This window comes from Egretta garzetta, unplaced genomic scaffold, assembly GCF_000687185.1.
Source record: "Egretta garzetta isolate BGI_Z169 unplaced genomic scaffold, ASM68718v1 scaffold341, whole genome shotgun sequence".
NCBI classification, from domain to species: Eukaryota; Metazoa; Chordata; class Aves; order Pelecaniformes; family Ardeidae; genus Egretta; species Egretta garzetta.
The window spans coordinates 72,660-87,965 of NW_009258546.1; the positions used below are offsets into that span (position 1 = coordinate 72,660).

Here is a 15,306-nt window from a genome sequence, read left to right on the forward strand (position 1 = left end):
GGACTCGTCCCCTTCCTTGGGCAGTCCCTTCCACTGCCTGGCAGCCCTTTGGGGAAGGAATTGTTCCCCATGGCCAACCTCACCCTGCCCTGGCACAACTTGAGGCCGCTGCCCCTCGTCCCATCGCCCCTTCCCTGGGAGCAGAGCCCGACCCCCCCGGCTTCCCCCTCCTCTCAGGCAGTTGTAGGGAGCGATGAGGGCTCCCCTCAGCCTCCTCTGCTCCAGGCTGAACCCCCCCAGCTCCCCCAGCCGCTCCCCAGCAGCCTGGGGCTCCAGACCCCTCCTCACCTTCCTTGCCCTTCTCTGGACACGCTCCAGTCTAATTGATCCATATCTCTGGTCATCTCCCCGCCTTCAGTGGTGAAGGGCCTAGTGGTTATAAAGTTCAGAGATTTCATGCGTATCTTCTCTGTCCTAAGCAACAAATAGCTGAAGTGCAACCATTGCTGGGTGGTTGTGGTGTGATGAAGAGTTTTTAAAAGCAGCATGTGCCAAGTAGGCAGTCTCTCTGACCTGTGTGGTTTTGTGGTTTTAATGTTTACCTTCCCCTACTGGGTCATTCCACATTCTGTGATTTTTTTCTAATAACGTAGATGCCAGTGGGTAAGGAATTTAATGTATGGTTATATTTTAGAATAAAGAACTGGAACAAAAACTACAGATTGCAACAGAAGCATTGAAAAAGAGCAAAGAAGTAGCTGCTGATCAGGATCTGGAGATCCAGAAGTTGGTGAGTATGATGTTTCACTGACCAGTGGCAGATCAGCATCCCCAGAGACACTCAATTCTCTGTGTTTGTTTCATTACTCAAGTGTTTTCTTGCTGTTTGTCTCCTAAACTAGTGTCTGTATACGAGTACGTAACGCTGCTGCCAAAGGAATAGTGTTGCTTCCGTTTGAGTATATGTCACATGGAATAGTGTCCAATTCTTGTCAGAGCTTCAGAATACCATTAACGTAGTGTTCTTTATTTCTCTTAAGCAAACTGATTTAGAGGATGAAAGAAGTAAACTACAGCAACAGATTTTAAGTGAGAAACATCAGTGCGATCAGAAAATTACTGGGCTGGAGTCTCAAATTGCTGCTCTTCAAACAGCTTGGGAATTTGATAAAGCAGCTACTCAGCACAAGATCGTAAGTACAGAAACTGTTCAGCGGGCCATGTGAGTCTTCACAAAATGATTTTAACACTGCTTGTAGACCTTGCACGTTGTCTGAATGTTCTTATTCAGTGCTCCCAGCATTACAATGGAAGATCTCATACTTAGAGAAACTAAATATGAACACAGCATTTGAAGTATTAAATCGTTTAAACAAAGCATTAGAATAATTGTGCTTAGTATTTAAGCAATCTTTATTTTACAGAGCCAGCTGGAAAAGGAAAATGAAAATCTTAATGGAAGCAGAGAAGAGTATGAGAGTTCTTTAAAAAAACAAGAGTCTGAATTGAACAGGCTAAAGGTAAGGGCTTAATTGGTTATTGACATTGGTTAAATAAAGAGCCGAATTTGAGAAAGTTAACAGCTAAGTGTATTACATTTTCAGTACTCGGAGTCACATTACATTCAGATTGCGTGTCCTTACAGCTGTAAATCATCTTTTGGTACTCAGTGCAAATGCATTTGAGGAGCATTTCAAATGGCTGATCCTTTTCTGAAACAGAATGCTTGGGTCTGCCTAAATCAGGCAGAAATAATACATTCCGGTATTGTCAGGCATGAGGAGCTTTTAAATCCTGTTAGCAGTAATGAATACAGAGTAGTTCAACATCAAATTCCATTCACAGTATTCAAAACAAAAGTTAAAAACTTAAGTTGGCCAGGTGTTTACAGCTTATACTCAGTCTTTGACTGTAATTTTAGATTGTTGAAGGTGGGTTTTTTTTTTTTCTGTAGCTATTCTTGGATGCACAACTGGAATAAAGATCAGTTGTAGGAAGGAGCTACTTCTTTGTAATAGAGACTTCAGGCTAAAAGATCTTGTAAGCATTGGCTATGTTTGGCCTCTTTCCTCAGTTCTGTGTTGCTCTTACATGTGCAAATAGCAGCAGTGCAGTAAAACAGAACAGTAACTCTCATTTGGAAGCATAAGTCATGGTGTGTTAGAACACCCATAAATTCTAGTTGCTAATGGATTTGGGCTTAAAGGTGAGAGACTGACATGATTTTAGCTGTCTCAGGTAACCTCTGAATAACTTCTGGTTTGCAGAATGAATTGAGCAGCAGAGAGACTGTCAGCGTTGAAATTGCCAAAGCGTTAGAAGAAACACGAAAACAAAGAGAGGAATTACAGCAGCAGGTTGGTTAATACTGACAGTCTATAAAATACATTTCGGTGCTCCCCACCTTGCACAGACCAGACTAGATTTGGACTTAATTATCACAACAGTCAGGAACATTAATCAGAATCATATCCTCATCATGCAAGACTGAGGTTGCCTCAGTAAACTTGAAACTTAAGGGTGTCTATGTAAAAGCCTGCACAGGAATGTAATCAACTTAGGTGAGTTATTCCAGTGGAAGAATGTAAAATGTTGCTGACTACAAAGTTAAGGATATTCCTAAGTTTGTAGGCTCAAGAGTTACGGCAGGTTGTGGCAGTTTGTCTTAAAGAAACCTACTCGTTCTGTTGTTGTTCCTTTCAGTGCTTATGTCACAGCTTTGTCCCTCTGGAGCACAGCAGTTCCAAAACTGTACATTTCCTCGTAGGGAGGAGGTTGTATCCAGGAACCAAATATAAATTCTGGGTAGTCTTGTTTTGCTCTTCTGTTACCAAAAACTGTCATGGTGGATAATGCGAGCTTGTGTTTGCTTAAGCTGGGAACTGCCAGCTGAGCAAATTTGACTGAATTTAGTCCCCTCTTTTGGATTCTTTATTCTTCTAGGACTGCTGTAGATCTGTGCCTGCTTAGTCCGGCTGTATGTAAAAGGGTTATAAGGCCATCTCTGGTTTTGCTCAGCGGCTGTTTTACAGCTGCCACCTGCTGGTTATGAGGCAATTCTGTAATTGTGGCACAGAGTTTATCAGAAGTGACGTGTGGTTTAGCTCTCGCAGCACATTGACTTCAGTGCTTTTTAATGAGGTCAGCATTATAGAGGTGATGCCTTCTGTGAGTCTGTGGATAGATCACAGACATCCACTTGTATTATCTGTAATGCTAATGCTGCGCAAACCACTTTTTCAAGGTGTTGTGTGGCCTAGCACAGAGCTCAGGCAGCCCCTGCCAGTTGTAGATACCAGCCACTGCCTTTGTCCCTGATACAAGAATTCTTCTCCAGTCCTTCCCACAAAAAAAAAAAATTCTGAACCTCTGAGGTATGTTGAAGTCTTTTGATACCCTCTTCTAGTTATATATCTTTAATGACTTGTTTGTTTGCCTCCTTTGAAGGTTTCACATCTGGCTTCCTTAATAAAGGAAAAAGACCAGCTGATTCATGAAAAATGTGATATGCTTCTAAAACAGAAGGAAGAACTAAACCAACTCAGTCAAGGTTAGACCAAACAAGTCTACTGTATCCCAGACAGCTTTATCTGAGTACAGCCTCTAGTTCTGGGCTTGTCTGATGGATTTTAATAATTGTAGATTTTGCTTCCATATTTAATATATTAGAATTTTCAAACTCTTGTATCCTTCAGTAACAACTGGACAGTCTCTGCTGTGTCCTTAAAAACAAACCCTCTTTTTCTAATCAAAGTCTTATGTTCATACACCATAAAATAACAAATCTTGCTGTACTTTTTGTAAATGATTATTTTGCGCAAAACATGAAACAAATGGTACAGACCAAAAACTGCCACTTCATTGCACCACTTTAAAAACTGCACTTGCTTGAAAGATTACGTACATTCTTAAAGAGCAGCTGCAAACTGATATTCCAGTCACACTACAAAATGAAGAGCAGTCATCTTCATTCAGTTCCTAACCCCACCGTGTTTCTCTTGGGTGTTGCCGTTATTTAGAAAGGGAGTGGAACTGTGTAGCCTCCTGTTGCCCCATTCCATTGGCTAGCCATGTGTCGGTAGCCATTTGTGCCAGCTAGCCATTTGTGCTCGCAGCTCGGCCCCGAGTGTTCCTGTGCAGTCGCAGCACAAATCACACAGACTTTTGATAGTTTTTAGAGCAGGTATAATTGATAATTATGTCGTTCAGTATTAAAATCACTCTGGCTTTCAGACAGTTAGGCTGCTCCTTTGGAAAAACGTGCACGTGAGCTTGGGTGGCTTAAATTCCACCATCTTTCTGTCTTTACGACACAGCAAGGCAAAAAGGTCAGGATTTACTGTCACTGTAACTTGCTTTGTTTAAGAAAAATAATTAGAAACTCCCATTTGATTCAGCAGACTGATACTAAGCAGGTCTCTCCTTTCTCAGATCATGAGGCTGTCTTGCTGCAAATGCATCAGTTGCAGTCTGACATCGAAGCAAATAATATCCGAGCAGTGGAGAAAGAAGAAACGGCAAGGAAGGAAATTGATGAACTGAAGTTGCAGATACAGTCGTGTCTGTTGGCCAGTGAACATGAGAAAAATGTGAGTGCGGCTGTAAATCTGATCTGTTCAGACTTCTCGGGGAAAATAAGCAGATGTGCAGGAGACCCCAGTTCTGCCAGGCCTGGCGATATGTGCTTGGAGCTGTTCACTCTGACAACTTGCTCATGACCTGAAACACCAGCAGTGCAGACCACCATTATTTGTCTTCCTAAAGAAAGCCGTTTGCTGTCAGATCTGTGACTGGTTTATGAAAGACAACCCTTTATTTTATTGGACTCCTAAAATGTCTTGAGACAACCATTATGAAACCAATGAGAGAGAGACCCGAAAGCAATAAGCAGACCAGTGAGAGATGCCAACTAGAGTGCCCCTAGTGCTTACTGGTTTAAAAAAGCAACCACCACCACCACCCCCCAAAAACAATAACCAAAAAGCAGTCCAGCTTTCTCCCTGGGGAGTGTTTGTGGGCTGCAAATGTCATGATAACCTCTGCCATTCACTGTCTTCATGTCTATAGGTTTCAGAACTAGAGGAATCGACGAGAGCCTTGAACAGCAAGCATTTACATTCTCCAGAAAACCGTGTGGTGGAACAGAATGGAGAGGTCGCAGCTGCAGACGTCATTCAACTTCAGAAGGATAACAACCACCCCCCAAAAACAATAACCAAAAAGCAGTCCAGCTTTCTCCCTGGGGAGTGTTTGTGGGCTGCAAATGTCATGATACCTCTGCCATTCACTGTCTTCATGTCTATAGGTTTCAGAACTAGAGGAATCGACGAGAGCCTTGAACAGCAAGCATTTACATTCTCCAGAAAACCGTGTGGTGGAACAGAATGGAGAGGTCGCAGCTGCAGACGTCATTCAACTTCAGAAGGATAACAGAGAGCTGGAGCAGCAAATTGCTGAGAAAAACAAGGTGAACTGAAACAGCAGAAACAGCTGTTAGTCTTTCCCCTTTTAATTAGGAAGCCTAATAATTGGTGCTGCCCATGCTGCAGCCTTAGAAGGACAGGCTTGCCAAAATGGCAGATCCAATTTGTATCTGGCATTCTGTGAGTCAGTTTTTTTTCCTCTGGATTGTACAAGGATCTAGCAACAGTGGATAAAATGTGCAGCCAGAATTGTAGGAATCCTTACCTATTTTAGAGGAAAGTGAATTCAGTTCACTTCCACTGTGCTGTCACACGAAAGCCCAAGTATCCCGTCCCGTGCCTGCTAGTGTGTGCAGCTAGACAGGCGAGACGTTCAGGTTGCTTATTCAGAGCTGTCAATGTTGTTTAATGATTGTTTCATTCATTACACTTGTTTGCATGGGTTTTTCTAGATACCTGTGGGTCAAAATGTCCCGATAATGAATACTGTATTAACACTACCCTTTGCTCTGCTTACAGATGATAAAGCAGCTTCAGCAAAGAATGACAGAACTCAAGAAAACCCTCCAGAAAGAGTTGGTAAGGGCTGTGTTTTTTCAGTCTCTTCAGCTGGCACTTACTGACAGTTACTTGCACTACTAATTCCAAAAGCTTGACTGCTAGCTAGAGCATCATTTTTTTACTGGGGATGTTTGCAGGCAGATCAGTGAACACTTAAATTAAGGAAGTACGTTATTCTGGATCATTTATTGAATGGATGGTGTGACAGCAATCACAACTCAGCTCTTGCAATAGAGAATTTTAGCTTCAGAAGACCTGTGTTTGGTAATCTTGGGCATCTAATACATTTCTGTAGAGTGAACAACTGAGGTTTGATTTCTGCTTAGCTGCTGTTCAGCTAAGTTTTACCATGGGAGTGATCTCTGGCCCAGGGTAAGCTCCCCTTTAATCCCTCTTACAACAGTTTTTCCCTCCAAGAAAAAATTCTTCTATTTATAAAAAATTAACAGAAACTTTAAAATTTTCCGATGTTGTTATTTTTGTTCTGAGCTTGAAAATGCTTTTGGAGAAAGCCCTCCTTTGAAAGGCACAGAGCAGGCTAGCGATAAAAGAAAATTATGGGGTGATAGTTTCTACCATGGTGCCGGGTCCATGCTGGTTTGGGTAATGCACACCTAACGCTAACAGCAACTAGCTTCTGTCCTGGAGCCTGGGGAGAGGTGAAGGCACTCCTGCCATGATCCCACGAGGGGTGAGAAGCTCATCCTGTTGATGCCCAGGTTGTACCCACCTTGTGGGTACACGCCCTCTGTGTTAGGTGTCTTGGACCCGGATCCTCTCCCGGTGTCAATCTGACAGAGTCTACAATGTACTTCTCTTTTTCTTCTTTTTAGAAAATAAGGCCTGACAGTGAGGTACCTGAATTACGTGAAAAAGCAAATTCTGAAGTGCCTAATGCTTCTGTGACTGTCACAAACAACTCTGATTTAAATGACTCAAGGGAGATAAACTTTGAATACCTTAAACACGTTGTACTAAAATTCATGTCCTGCCGGGAATCTGAGGTAAAGATGTACACTTACCTTCCAAGTCCTGCCTTTCTCTAGAAACACCTGCTACCTGCGAAGGACTCTTCTATGCCGGTTCCGTACTTTTACACTTAAAAAGCTGTTGACTGATTTAGCACAATGAAGCAAAATAGCTAACAGTGATATGTTTGGAAGTACAGATTATTATGAACTAAATGAAAGGGAAATGTGAATTTTTAAGAGGTAGTTATGTCTGGGAGTTAAAGATCTGAAGCTACAAGACATTCCCTCTGCACCACTCTGAAAAGCATATGAAGTGTGTAAGTAGAGTGGTTGTACATTTAAGATGGCAAAAAAAAAACGAGAGAGAGACATAAATCACTTGCTGTTGATCTGTAAGAGGCAATTCCTTGTGCATTTGGAGCTCCTTCACATTCTCTGCATAGTGTCAAAAAAGTTAAAGGTAAAAAAGTCATGCCAACAACATACTTAATTGCAAGTCAGCGAGTGAGATCAAGAAATAATTGTGTGATTCCATGGTAAGCCGAGTGCTCGACTCTTTCACTAACTCTGCATTGTGTGTCCCATTTAGAATATTAGTACTGTAGAGTTAATGTACTTCCGTGTATGTTTAAAACGGCGTGCTGCTTTCCTGCCTGCACGCTGGTTTGATCAACTTTTCAAAGCTTAAAAGACCTAGGATGCCACAGGAGCCAAGCTGCCTCTCTGTTCTAACTAACTAGGCTCCCCATTTGTCTTCTTTCCCCAAACCAACGCAAACCAATGTTAAAGCACAGAAAGCCAGGGAACACAAACAGAAGAACTAAGATATAGGCCATCCCAGTCTGTTGGAACTGGGGATAACGGAAGGCTGCTGGTCTGCTCTTTGCAGCTGTGACTAGAAAGTCTGTGACCAAAGCTACAGGAAAACTGTGCTGCACCATAGCCCAGAATGTAGAGCCTGAGAGCATCATAAGCAACAAAATACTGTGGTTTCTTTCAGGCATTCCATCTAATTAAAGCTGTATCCGTGTTACTGAATTTCTCACAAGAGGAAGAAAACATGCTTAAAGAAACTTTGGAGTACAAGGTAAGGGTTTTGTTCCACTTGTAGTCACAAACAGGACTCCCAGCAGATGGAATGAAAATTCTTAGATGCTGGGAGATCATGGAAAGTATCTTTTCCAAAATTCGGCTACAAAAATAAATGTAATTTATTATTAAAATGTTAGCTAATCCCATATGTACATGTCAGAAACTGTCCCTTTTAGTGCGGGAAATGCTTCCCAGTGCTTCAGAGGACTAACAACCCAGTGGACGTGGTCCCTGGAGGGAAGCTAGAAGCTCCTTGCTGGAGTACAGTCAAATATTTAAAAGCAGGAAGCCAGATTCTTGGTTTGTTGTTTTGGTGTTGGGCTTAGATACCTAGATCTGTTTCTCCTTTCCGTTGTTCAGGGAACAGTTTAATACTAGATGACTAAACTGTGTTTAAATGACTGTAGGTTTGTAATTATTTTAAAGGACTATATGTAAGCGTAGTCTTCAGTGACCTTCCCGTGTGGAAAACGGGTGCTGTTTCTTCCAGATGGGGTTGTATGAAACTATCTTCACTTCTTCAGTCCAAAGTCTGCAGCGTTCTGCTTTATAAATAGTTATTTGCATCAAACGATGGGGAGATGCCTATGTTCTCTCTTTTTCAAATCTTCAGCTTCTTAAAAGTGTGAAGCTAGTGTAATGTTGTGCTTTCCTGTCCTAGATGTCGTGGTTTGGGTCAAAGCCATCTCCTAAAGGCAGTATCCGGCCGTCTATCTCGAGCCCAAGGACACTGTGGCCTTAAAGGAACCTGAAAACGGGCAGTCAGCACCTAGCCGCTTTTTTCTGTGAAAAGAACGCTGAACACACTAATTCAGGTGTGTCTTAATCACTGTCATTGCAGTATTTTGTACAAGAACTTTTGACACTGTTTACAAAACCAGTACTGTGCAAGGAGGAATTTTCACTGCAAACGGAAACACCTCTCCGGGTTGGATTTGGAGACCATTGTCTCGATGGTCTCTTGATGGAAGTCAGCTCCTTGTGCTCATCAGTCTTGTTTCCTTGGCACCAAAGGGTAACGTTAACCTCACTAACACTGGTGCTGGCAGTCCGAGCTTCTAACACGTGCGTCTGGTATGACGGTGATTCCAGCTTCTGTTGCGGAGGGCTAGAGTCGAGTAACTCGAGGCACAGTAAAGCTTCCTTGTCTCGCTGTGGAAAGCAAGCAATGAAAAAAACCCCGTTGGCAGTACTGTGTTGAGTTTGTGACAGTTTGAAAAGCCTTTCAAAGAACAGGAGCAGGAGCTTTAACCAAAAAAGACATCTGCCTTGCCTTGTTATACTGACATAACTAATAGTTTGCATTTTTTCATATCACTGTGTAATTTAAGGTGCATATATCCTGGCCTGCAGTCCTGAAGGCTGCATGTTGATGATGATTATTTAATTTGAGAGCACAACTTTAGAGTTGTCTGATTTTACTTTTCTTAAAGAAAAATAATATTTAAAATGGTCTTAATTATAGTACCTAATACTCGGTCGCCTTTAAAACTAATCTATTAGCCTGTACCATAGGTTGTTAGCATTGGGAAGAAGGGGTAGGAAACCATTTTAAATTTTTAAAGCTGAATTCCAGGTATTGTAAATGTAAACTGAGAATATCTTTTATTTAAAAAAAAAAAAAATTGTCTAGTGACAAAGGGTGAAGAATGTTGGTACTAAACACTTCGATATTTTTTTTTTCTTTTTTTTTCTTCTTCCAAGTCTGCTAGCAACAAATCTTCATAACCAGTATCCGCCTCTTTGGTTGTGGTTTTCTGTACTTCAAATACTGATGCTTAAAAACTGTTACGAACATGTAGTTGGCTGTTAACTGTGTCCTAACTACATGGTAAAAGAAATGCTGCTCATGAGGTTTTGGGTTTTGAGGGCAAAATTCAACTCTTAATGAATAAATCTTGGTTCCAGCAGCTTGCTTTCCTTCCCCCTTAAGAAAAGGGGACCAAGGTGGCACTTGCCTCACCGAGTGGAAGCACGGTTTTGCCCGTAGTTATTAGCACCACTGCAAAATCTAGATGAAAATGGGAAGCAGCAGTAAGTCTGGCTTCTTACAAAGGGGACATATCTTAAAAAACCTACAGATGTCTAGAATCTGATGAGCAGGCTGCAGTTCTGGTAATTCTCTTACGATGAGGTTCGTGTTACTAATAATACTTTTATGAAACATATTCAAGAAAATTCAGCCTGTCCTCTAGTGGAGAACAGTCACTGTTCAGGTTTTTAACTTTGCTTTGCTGACAGGGGCCGAGCGACCTCGGTGGTGGCAGTCGAGATGTAGTGTTAGAGTTACAGCACGTGAGCTGCTCCCTGCTTCCGTGCACACTCGTGCTGTGCTGAAGATAACAGTATCCTTCCACGTGAGGTCAGTTATCGGGGCGGTAAATGTGCTGCAAATCCGTAAACCCTGGCTGACCTCCCCCCTTCTGTTGATGGGCCGTATCCCAGGCACAGGTACTCGCGGTAGCCAGTGCTGTGGCACAAGTGACACTCCTCAGTTTAAAGCTAGGTTGTATTTATTTAAAGCTAAGAAAACCAACAGGGTTTTTTTTTAGTAGACTAAAGCTTGTCCAAACACAGCCTTTAGTAACCTGATCCGTGGCACTTAGCGACAGCATAGGGAAGTTTATGGGAGGAGTACAGCTCTGCTCTAATACGAAAATAGACAATCAAAAAGTGGGTGCATATCAATTGCTCCTGGACTGAAAGAAGCAGGGGCAGGATAACCCTGGCAGTTCTGGGAAGATTTTATTCTCCAAGGTCTCTTTCTGTAGAACATCCCTTTCCCCTGGCCTGTTTCTGTGGGACCCGAGAGCAGGGGACAGGATCCCCTCTACTCAGGCTGATGCCTGCTGAGCGACTAATCGGTTTATGCTGATCCTGGCTTGAAAGGTTACTGCTGAACAGTGAGAAAAGCAGCGCAGGCAGCCTAGAATAGAGGGTGGCAACCCAGAATCTTAAGATTCACTAACACAACTTCAATTTAAGATCCCAAAGCTCACGCAGGACCAGCTTACCCTAAGAACGCCTTCTTAAGTGTTGAATTTTCTTTCGATATCGGAGCAAGAATCGTGTGTATACATGTATTTAAAAGCTAATGCACTTTCCCTTGTATAAAAACAGTGGTATACATAATCCTTTCTATGGCCATTGGATTTCCTTCCTTCTATGCTGTAAATACGGATTGTATTATGAAACACTATGAAATTTGTGGTGCAATACATTTTGGATCAAAACCCTAATCTTGATTTCTTTCTCCTTATCGTTTTCGTTATCTCCCCTGGGATACTATAGCTATTTAAAATTGAGGGAATGTTAAAGCATCAAACAAAACCCACCTTCTGCCCCTGGTAAGAAGGGGGGTGTCAGCCACCTAGCAAAGGCCCCTACTTCTCACAGGGAGTTAGGCCAGGAATGAGGCCGAGTGCTTCTGCCTCTGCAAATCCTCTCTCACCGGGGACAGCTGCTGCTGCTGCCCTTTTAGCAGCTGACAGAAACAAAGGCTGAATGGAGCAGGGTATCCCTGAGCAGCTGCTTCGCGTGGAGTACGCGCATCCCTGCCGAAAGGAGGGCTCCATCCTGGCAGATAACCCCGCCGGACTCGGGGCCAGCCGAGCCCCAGGGACGCCGTACAACCCCTGCGCTCTTGCCAAGCCTCCTGTAGCTGACGGTGGAGACAGCGATGGTTTGAACAGTTGTGTCCTGCTGGACAAATCAAGGCTAAACCACACGTGCACGCTGACTCAAAGGAAGCAGATCGCTTTGCTATACCCAGATCCTTCAGAAGGCGAGGATGCGCTAATACAGAAATACATTCTGAAGTATTTTCCTGACTTTCTAGGATGGACAAGAATATAAAAATCAAACCATGAGTGATTATGTATTATATTCACTGAGTTTTAGAAGCCTCGATGAGAACAGCGGAGCTTGGTCTCCCTCCAGCCAGCATAGCTGGATTTGAGGACAAACTCTGTAGATAGCTGGAGCTAAGAGCATTCATGCAAAGGTGGACGCCTAGCTTAGCGCTGATGTAGTGCTGGCCTGCTTTTGAGTAAGTGTCAGACTTACGATTTAGCGAAAAATAAATTACTTAACTCACGTGATCCAAGAACTTTATTGATGCAGCAGGCACTTTACAATGAAACCAACCCCGTGGCCCAATTCGTCCTTTGACCTTCCGTACAAAACCACTTCTCCGTACAAAAACGCTTCTCCCGCCCGTGAGCTGTCAGGATCTTGCATCTGCCAAGGCCACAGCCACCTCTTCAGTAAGCAGCGCACGCGGCTCTTCTATTGCCGCACCTGGATAAAGCAGCATCTGAAAATACCTGTTCACTTACAGTAGTAGGAGGCAGGAGCGTGCCTTCTCCCTGCCTTTTAAAGAAGGGATCAGGAGAATGTCTTGGCTTCTGTGTTTGATAGTCGGAATATGCGGGAATACCTTTACTCTTCCCCCACTTTTAAGGTTAAAAGCATTCCAAGAGGAGGTGTCCATAGTATTTCAGTGGATTGCAGTCTCCAGTAAAGATGGACCAGTGTCATTTCAGCCGATTCCTTCTTCTGAGTCCAAAACCGATCGTCGTCTTGGTTCAAGTTCACAGCCTTTTAAACAGTCTTTCTTGCTGTAAGAACTCGTACTATGGAACCTAAACCTCCTGCTGCTAATGCCTGCGGGGACGGGAAAGGGAGAGAGGGGTTACAGAGTCACCGCGTCACGCAAGGCGTCTGCTACGTCGCACACAAAACGCGTCTTAAAAGAACAAACAATTGCGTGTTTAATAACCGACAAGTACATGGCTCTTCTCCACAAACTTACTTTTCACATGCAGGCAGCTTGGGCTGTTCCACCTCACTCCGCCCCTTTTTTGCTCTCAAGTCTTTTGAAACAGTTAATTGGGGAAAAATCTATTTTTTCTCTAGCACATGCAGACATTAAAGACGGGGGAGCTCAGACCTGAGCTCAGATCCTTGCTTGTTCCAGTCTTGGGAAGTTTGTGCCTCACTTCCCCTCTGTAGATGCAGATGAGAGTATCTTTGACTCACATGACTGCAGGACCTATGCAGTAATGCTCTGTACATGTACTCTGATGTAAGAGATGAGGGACTGAAGGGTAGACAGAACCAAATACAATAACTCAGTAACCCATATACCATTAAATCTGAAAATGACATTCTCCAAAATCTAAGCGACCATCCTTTGGATCTAGAGATGGATACCCGTGTTGCACGTCACTGACACTGCAGGATGTCTCACCTCCCCTGTCCCTGAAGGGGAAAGGGCTCGGTTCAGTTTCATTTGCATCCCTCTGTGTGAATAACATACCTGCCTAGTTGAGAAGAAGATGGACTTGATTAGGAAAAAATAAATATTAGAGCTGACTGCTTAAAGCAAGGCCTGCGACCCTTGCAGACATAACTCAAACAGAGCCCAGTGGGTATCACAGTGCGTGGCACAAGAACAAGGGTCAGCAGCACGAGACCCCTCGCTGTCGTTGGGAAACCGATGACTGCACAGCGTCCACTCGGCGCAGAACCTGCCTGCGCTGTACGCCTGGGAACGCTCCCCAGTTACCAAACCGGGCAGGCATGGGACGAGAGCCAGGCCTCTTCAGAGGAGGGGTGGGTCCTGCTCCCGAGCAGCTGACTCCTCTCTGAGCAAGCCACCCGCCTTACCGGTAGTGCCGTGAAGCAGCACACCAGCAAGGTTTTAAACCCTGCCCGGCCTGCTTCAGCCCTGCCGCCTTCCTTTCGAAACAAAGAGGATGAGACGCTCTACGTGCGCCTACACGCTCTGAGCACCGTCACCCTTCCAGTCAGGGGGGTGGTGTGTAACGCTACACACCGGGGCACCCACCCACGGTTACCTGAAAACAGTCTCTGGTGGAAACAACAACAGGAAAAAGAGAAAATAATAAAAAAAGAAAACCAAGCAGAGACGCGTTCTTTGCTGTCCTGAGAAATTCCCTCCTCCTCCTCCCCTGTCAAGGTCCTGCAGAGCCGGTGACCGCTGCTAGCAGCTGGAGTGGCTGCACAAAGCGTGTCTTTAGGTATCGCAGGAAGAAACCCGTGCTGTGTGACAACAGCAGCGGCATTAGTAGCAGCAGGCTGCGCTGCTACAGCGCCGGTGGTGCAGGGAACGGCAGCGTTCCCGGGGCTGATGTTCCCAGGAGCAGCACCGGCAGCTGCTGCTGCAGCTGAAAGCCCTGCAGCTGGGGGAGACGTCACTCGGGGTCCTGGCTGCAGGTGGTGGCACCGCGCAGCCGCCTCGTCCCCTCCGCGGGGGGGTCACTCAGCAGCCAGCGAGGAGCACGTCCCACCCTCCGCAATGGTCACTTCACAGCGTCGCGGGGGGACCACTCCGGAGCCCAGGGGAATCTCTCTGGAGATCTCCAAAGCCTCTCCTGCGCAAACCAAGCAGGTTTGCTACCTCCTGTTGCTGAGCTGTGCCGTGTTGGCTGCTGACAGCGCTCGGCTGATGAAAGCTGCCAGACCTGAGCCGAACACTTGGGCTCCGGAGGAGCGCTGCCCGCTGCGCCGCTCAGCCACCCACGCCTCCGCTCCCAGCTCCTTCCCCTCGCTGGGGCCTCCGCGCTCACTGGCGCAGAAGGCGGCGCAACGCTTCCTCCTGCCCCGGGTCTTGCCTCTCCCCTGGCTGAGGGTAAGCGCCAATGCACAGGCAGAGCCTTAACGAGTCCAAGCTCAGCGAGACCAAAGATAAAAGGAAACGCCCGTCGTGGTGCTGCCCGGGGACGAGCCCCCTGCCATCATCAGCCTCCTCTCATCAAAGTGCTGACAGGGACCCTGCAGAGCGTGGCCGAGCCGAGAGCACCCAGCACCTACCTTTTCATGCCACTGAAGTAATATTGCACTGCTATTTTCTGTCGGCTTTTCAAATCCTTTATAAATGTACTTCATTAACAAGTCAACGCCATTTCTGTCTAAGGAATTCACTGCTTGCTCTATTTCACTGCTTTTAAAAGACGTGAGGACTTTGAGCATGGTTCCCTGGGCCTGCTCCTGCGAAGACAGGGAAAGGAGGAGAACGTGAGGACCTGCAGAGCTGGGAGGGATCCCACAGCCTGGGTCCGACAAGGCCACGCTGACCGGACCCCTGGCCACGCTGACGGCTGTGTGTTTCTGTAGCCGAGTGGGCGAGCGTTTTTCACTCCGGGTGTCAGGAGGAAGGGGGGAACGCGAGGGGATCGCCCACGCAGAGAGCGTGGCACAGCGCTCTATCGCTCGTTAGCGGCGCCAGGGGCTGATTGGGTCCCTGGGGCATCGCTGCGTCACGGCAAGGCCCCGGGCGCCCCGCTGCTGCCCCC

The 15,306-nt window shown here is 45.4% G+C and overlaps 2 protein-coding genes across 7 annotated transcripts in view; one reads left to right on the plus strand and one right to left on the minus strand.

Moving 5' to 3' along the window:
• The window catches only part of GOLGA1 (golgin A1), a 19,983-nt gene extending 8,661 nt beyond the window's left edge, over positions 1-11,322 (plus strand). For 3 of the 6 annotated variants that reach the window (XM_035903142.1, XM_035903140.1, XM_035903143.1), the window contains exons 12-23: positions 635-730; positions 981-1,133; positions 1,365-1,460; positions 2,208-2,297; positions 3,388-3,490; positions 4,372-4,529; positions 5,008-5,094; positions 5,333-5,407; positions 5,883-5,942; positions 6,758-6,928; positions 7,896-7,982; positions 8,649-9,699. In XM_035903142.1, the coding sequence (XP_035759035.1) occupies positions 635-730; positions 981-1,133; positions 1,365-1,460; positions 2,208-2,297; positions 3,388-3,490; positions 4,372-4,529; positions 5,008-5,094; positions 5,333-5,407; positions 5,883-5,942; positions 6,758-6,928; positions 7,896-7,982; positions 8,649-8,729 (1,257 nt within the window). In that variant the 3' untranslated portion in view covers positions 8,730-9,699. Of the gene's footprint in view, positions 1-634; positions 731-980; positions 1,134-1,364; positions 1,461-2,207; positions 2,298-3,387; positions 3,491-4,371; positions 4,587-5,007; positions 5,128-5,245; positions 5,408-5,882; positions 5,943-6,757; positions 6,929-7,895; positions 7,983-8,648; positions 9,700-10,228 lie in introns of those variants that run through there. The other 3 variants (XR_004843174.1, XM_035903141.1, XM_035903144.1) reach the window with 3 other exon arrangements.
• ARPC5L (actin related protein 2/3 complex subunit 5 like) overlaps positions 9,600-15,306 on the minus strand; it is a 6,497-nt gene continuing 790 nt past the window's right edge. The window contains exons 2-3 of the mRNA XM_035903136.1: positions 14,825-15,222; positions 9,600-12,652 (exon numbers count right to left, since the gene is read on the minus strand). Coding sequence (XP_035759029.1) covers positions 12,590-12,652; positions 14,825-15,222 — 461 coding nt within the window. The 3' untranslated portion in view covers positions 9,600-12,589. The remainder of the gene's footprint in view (positions 12,653-14,824; positions 15,223-15,306) is intronic.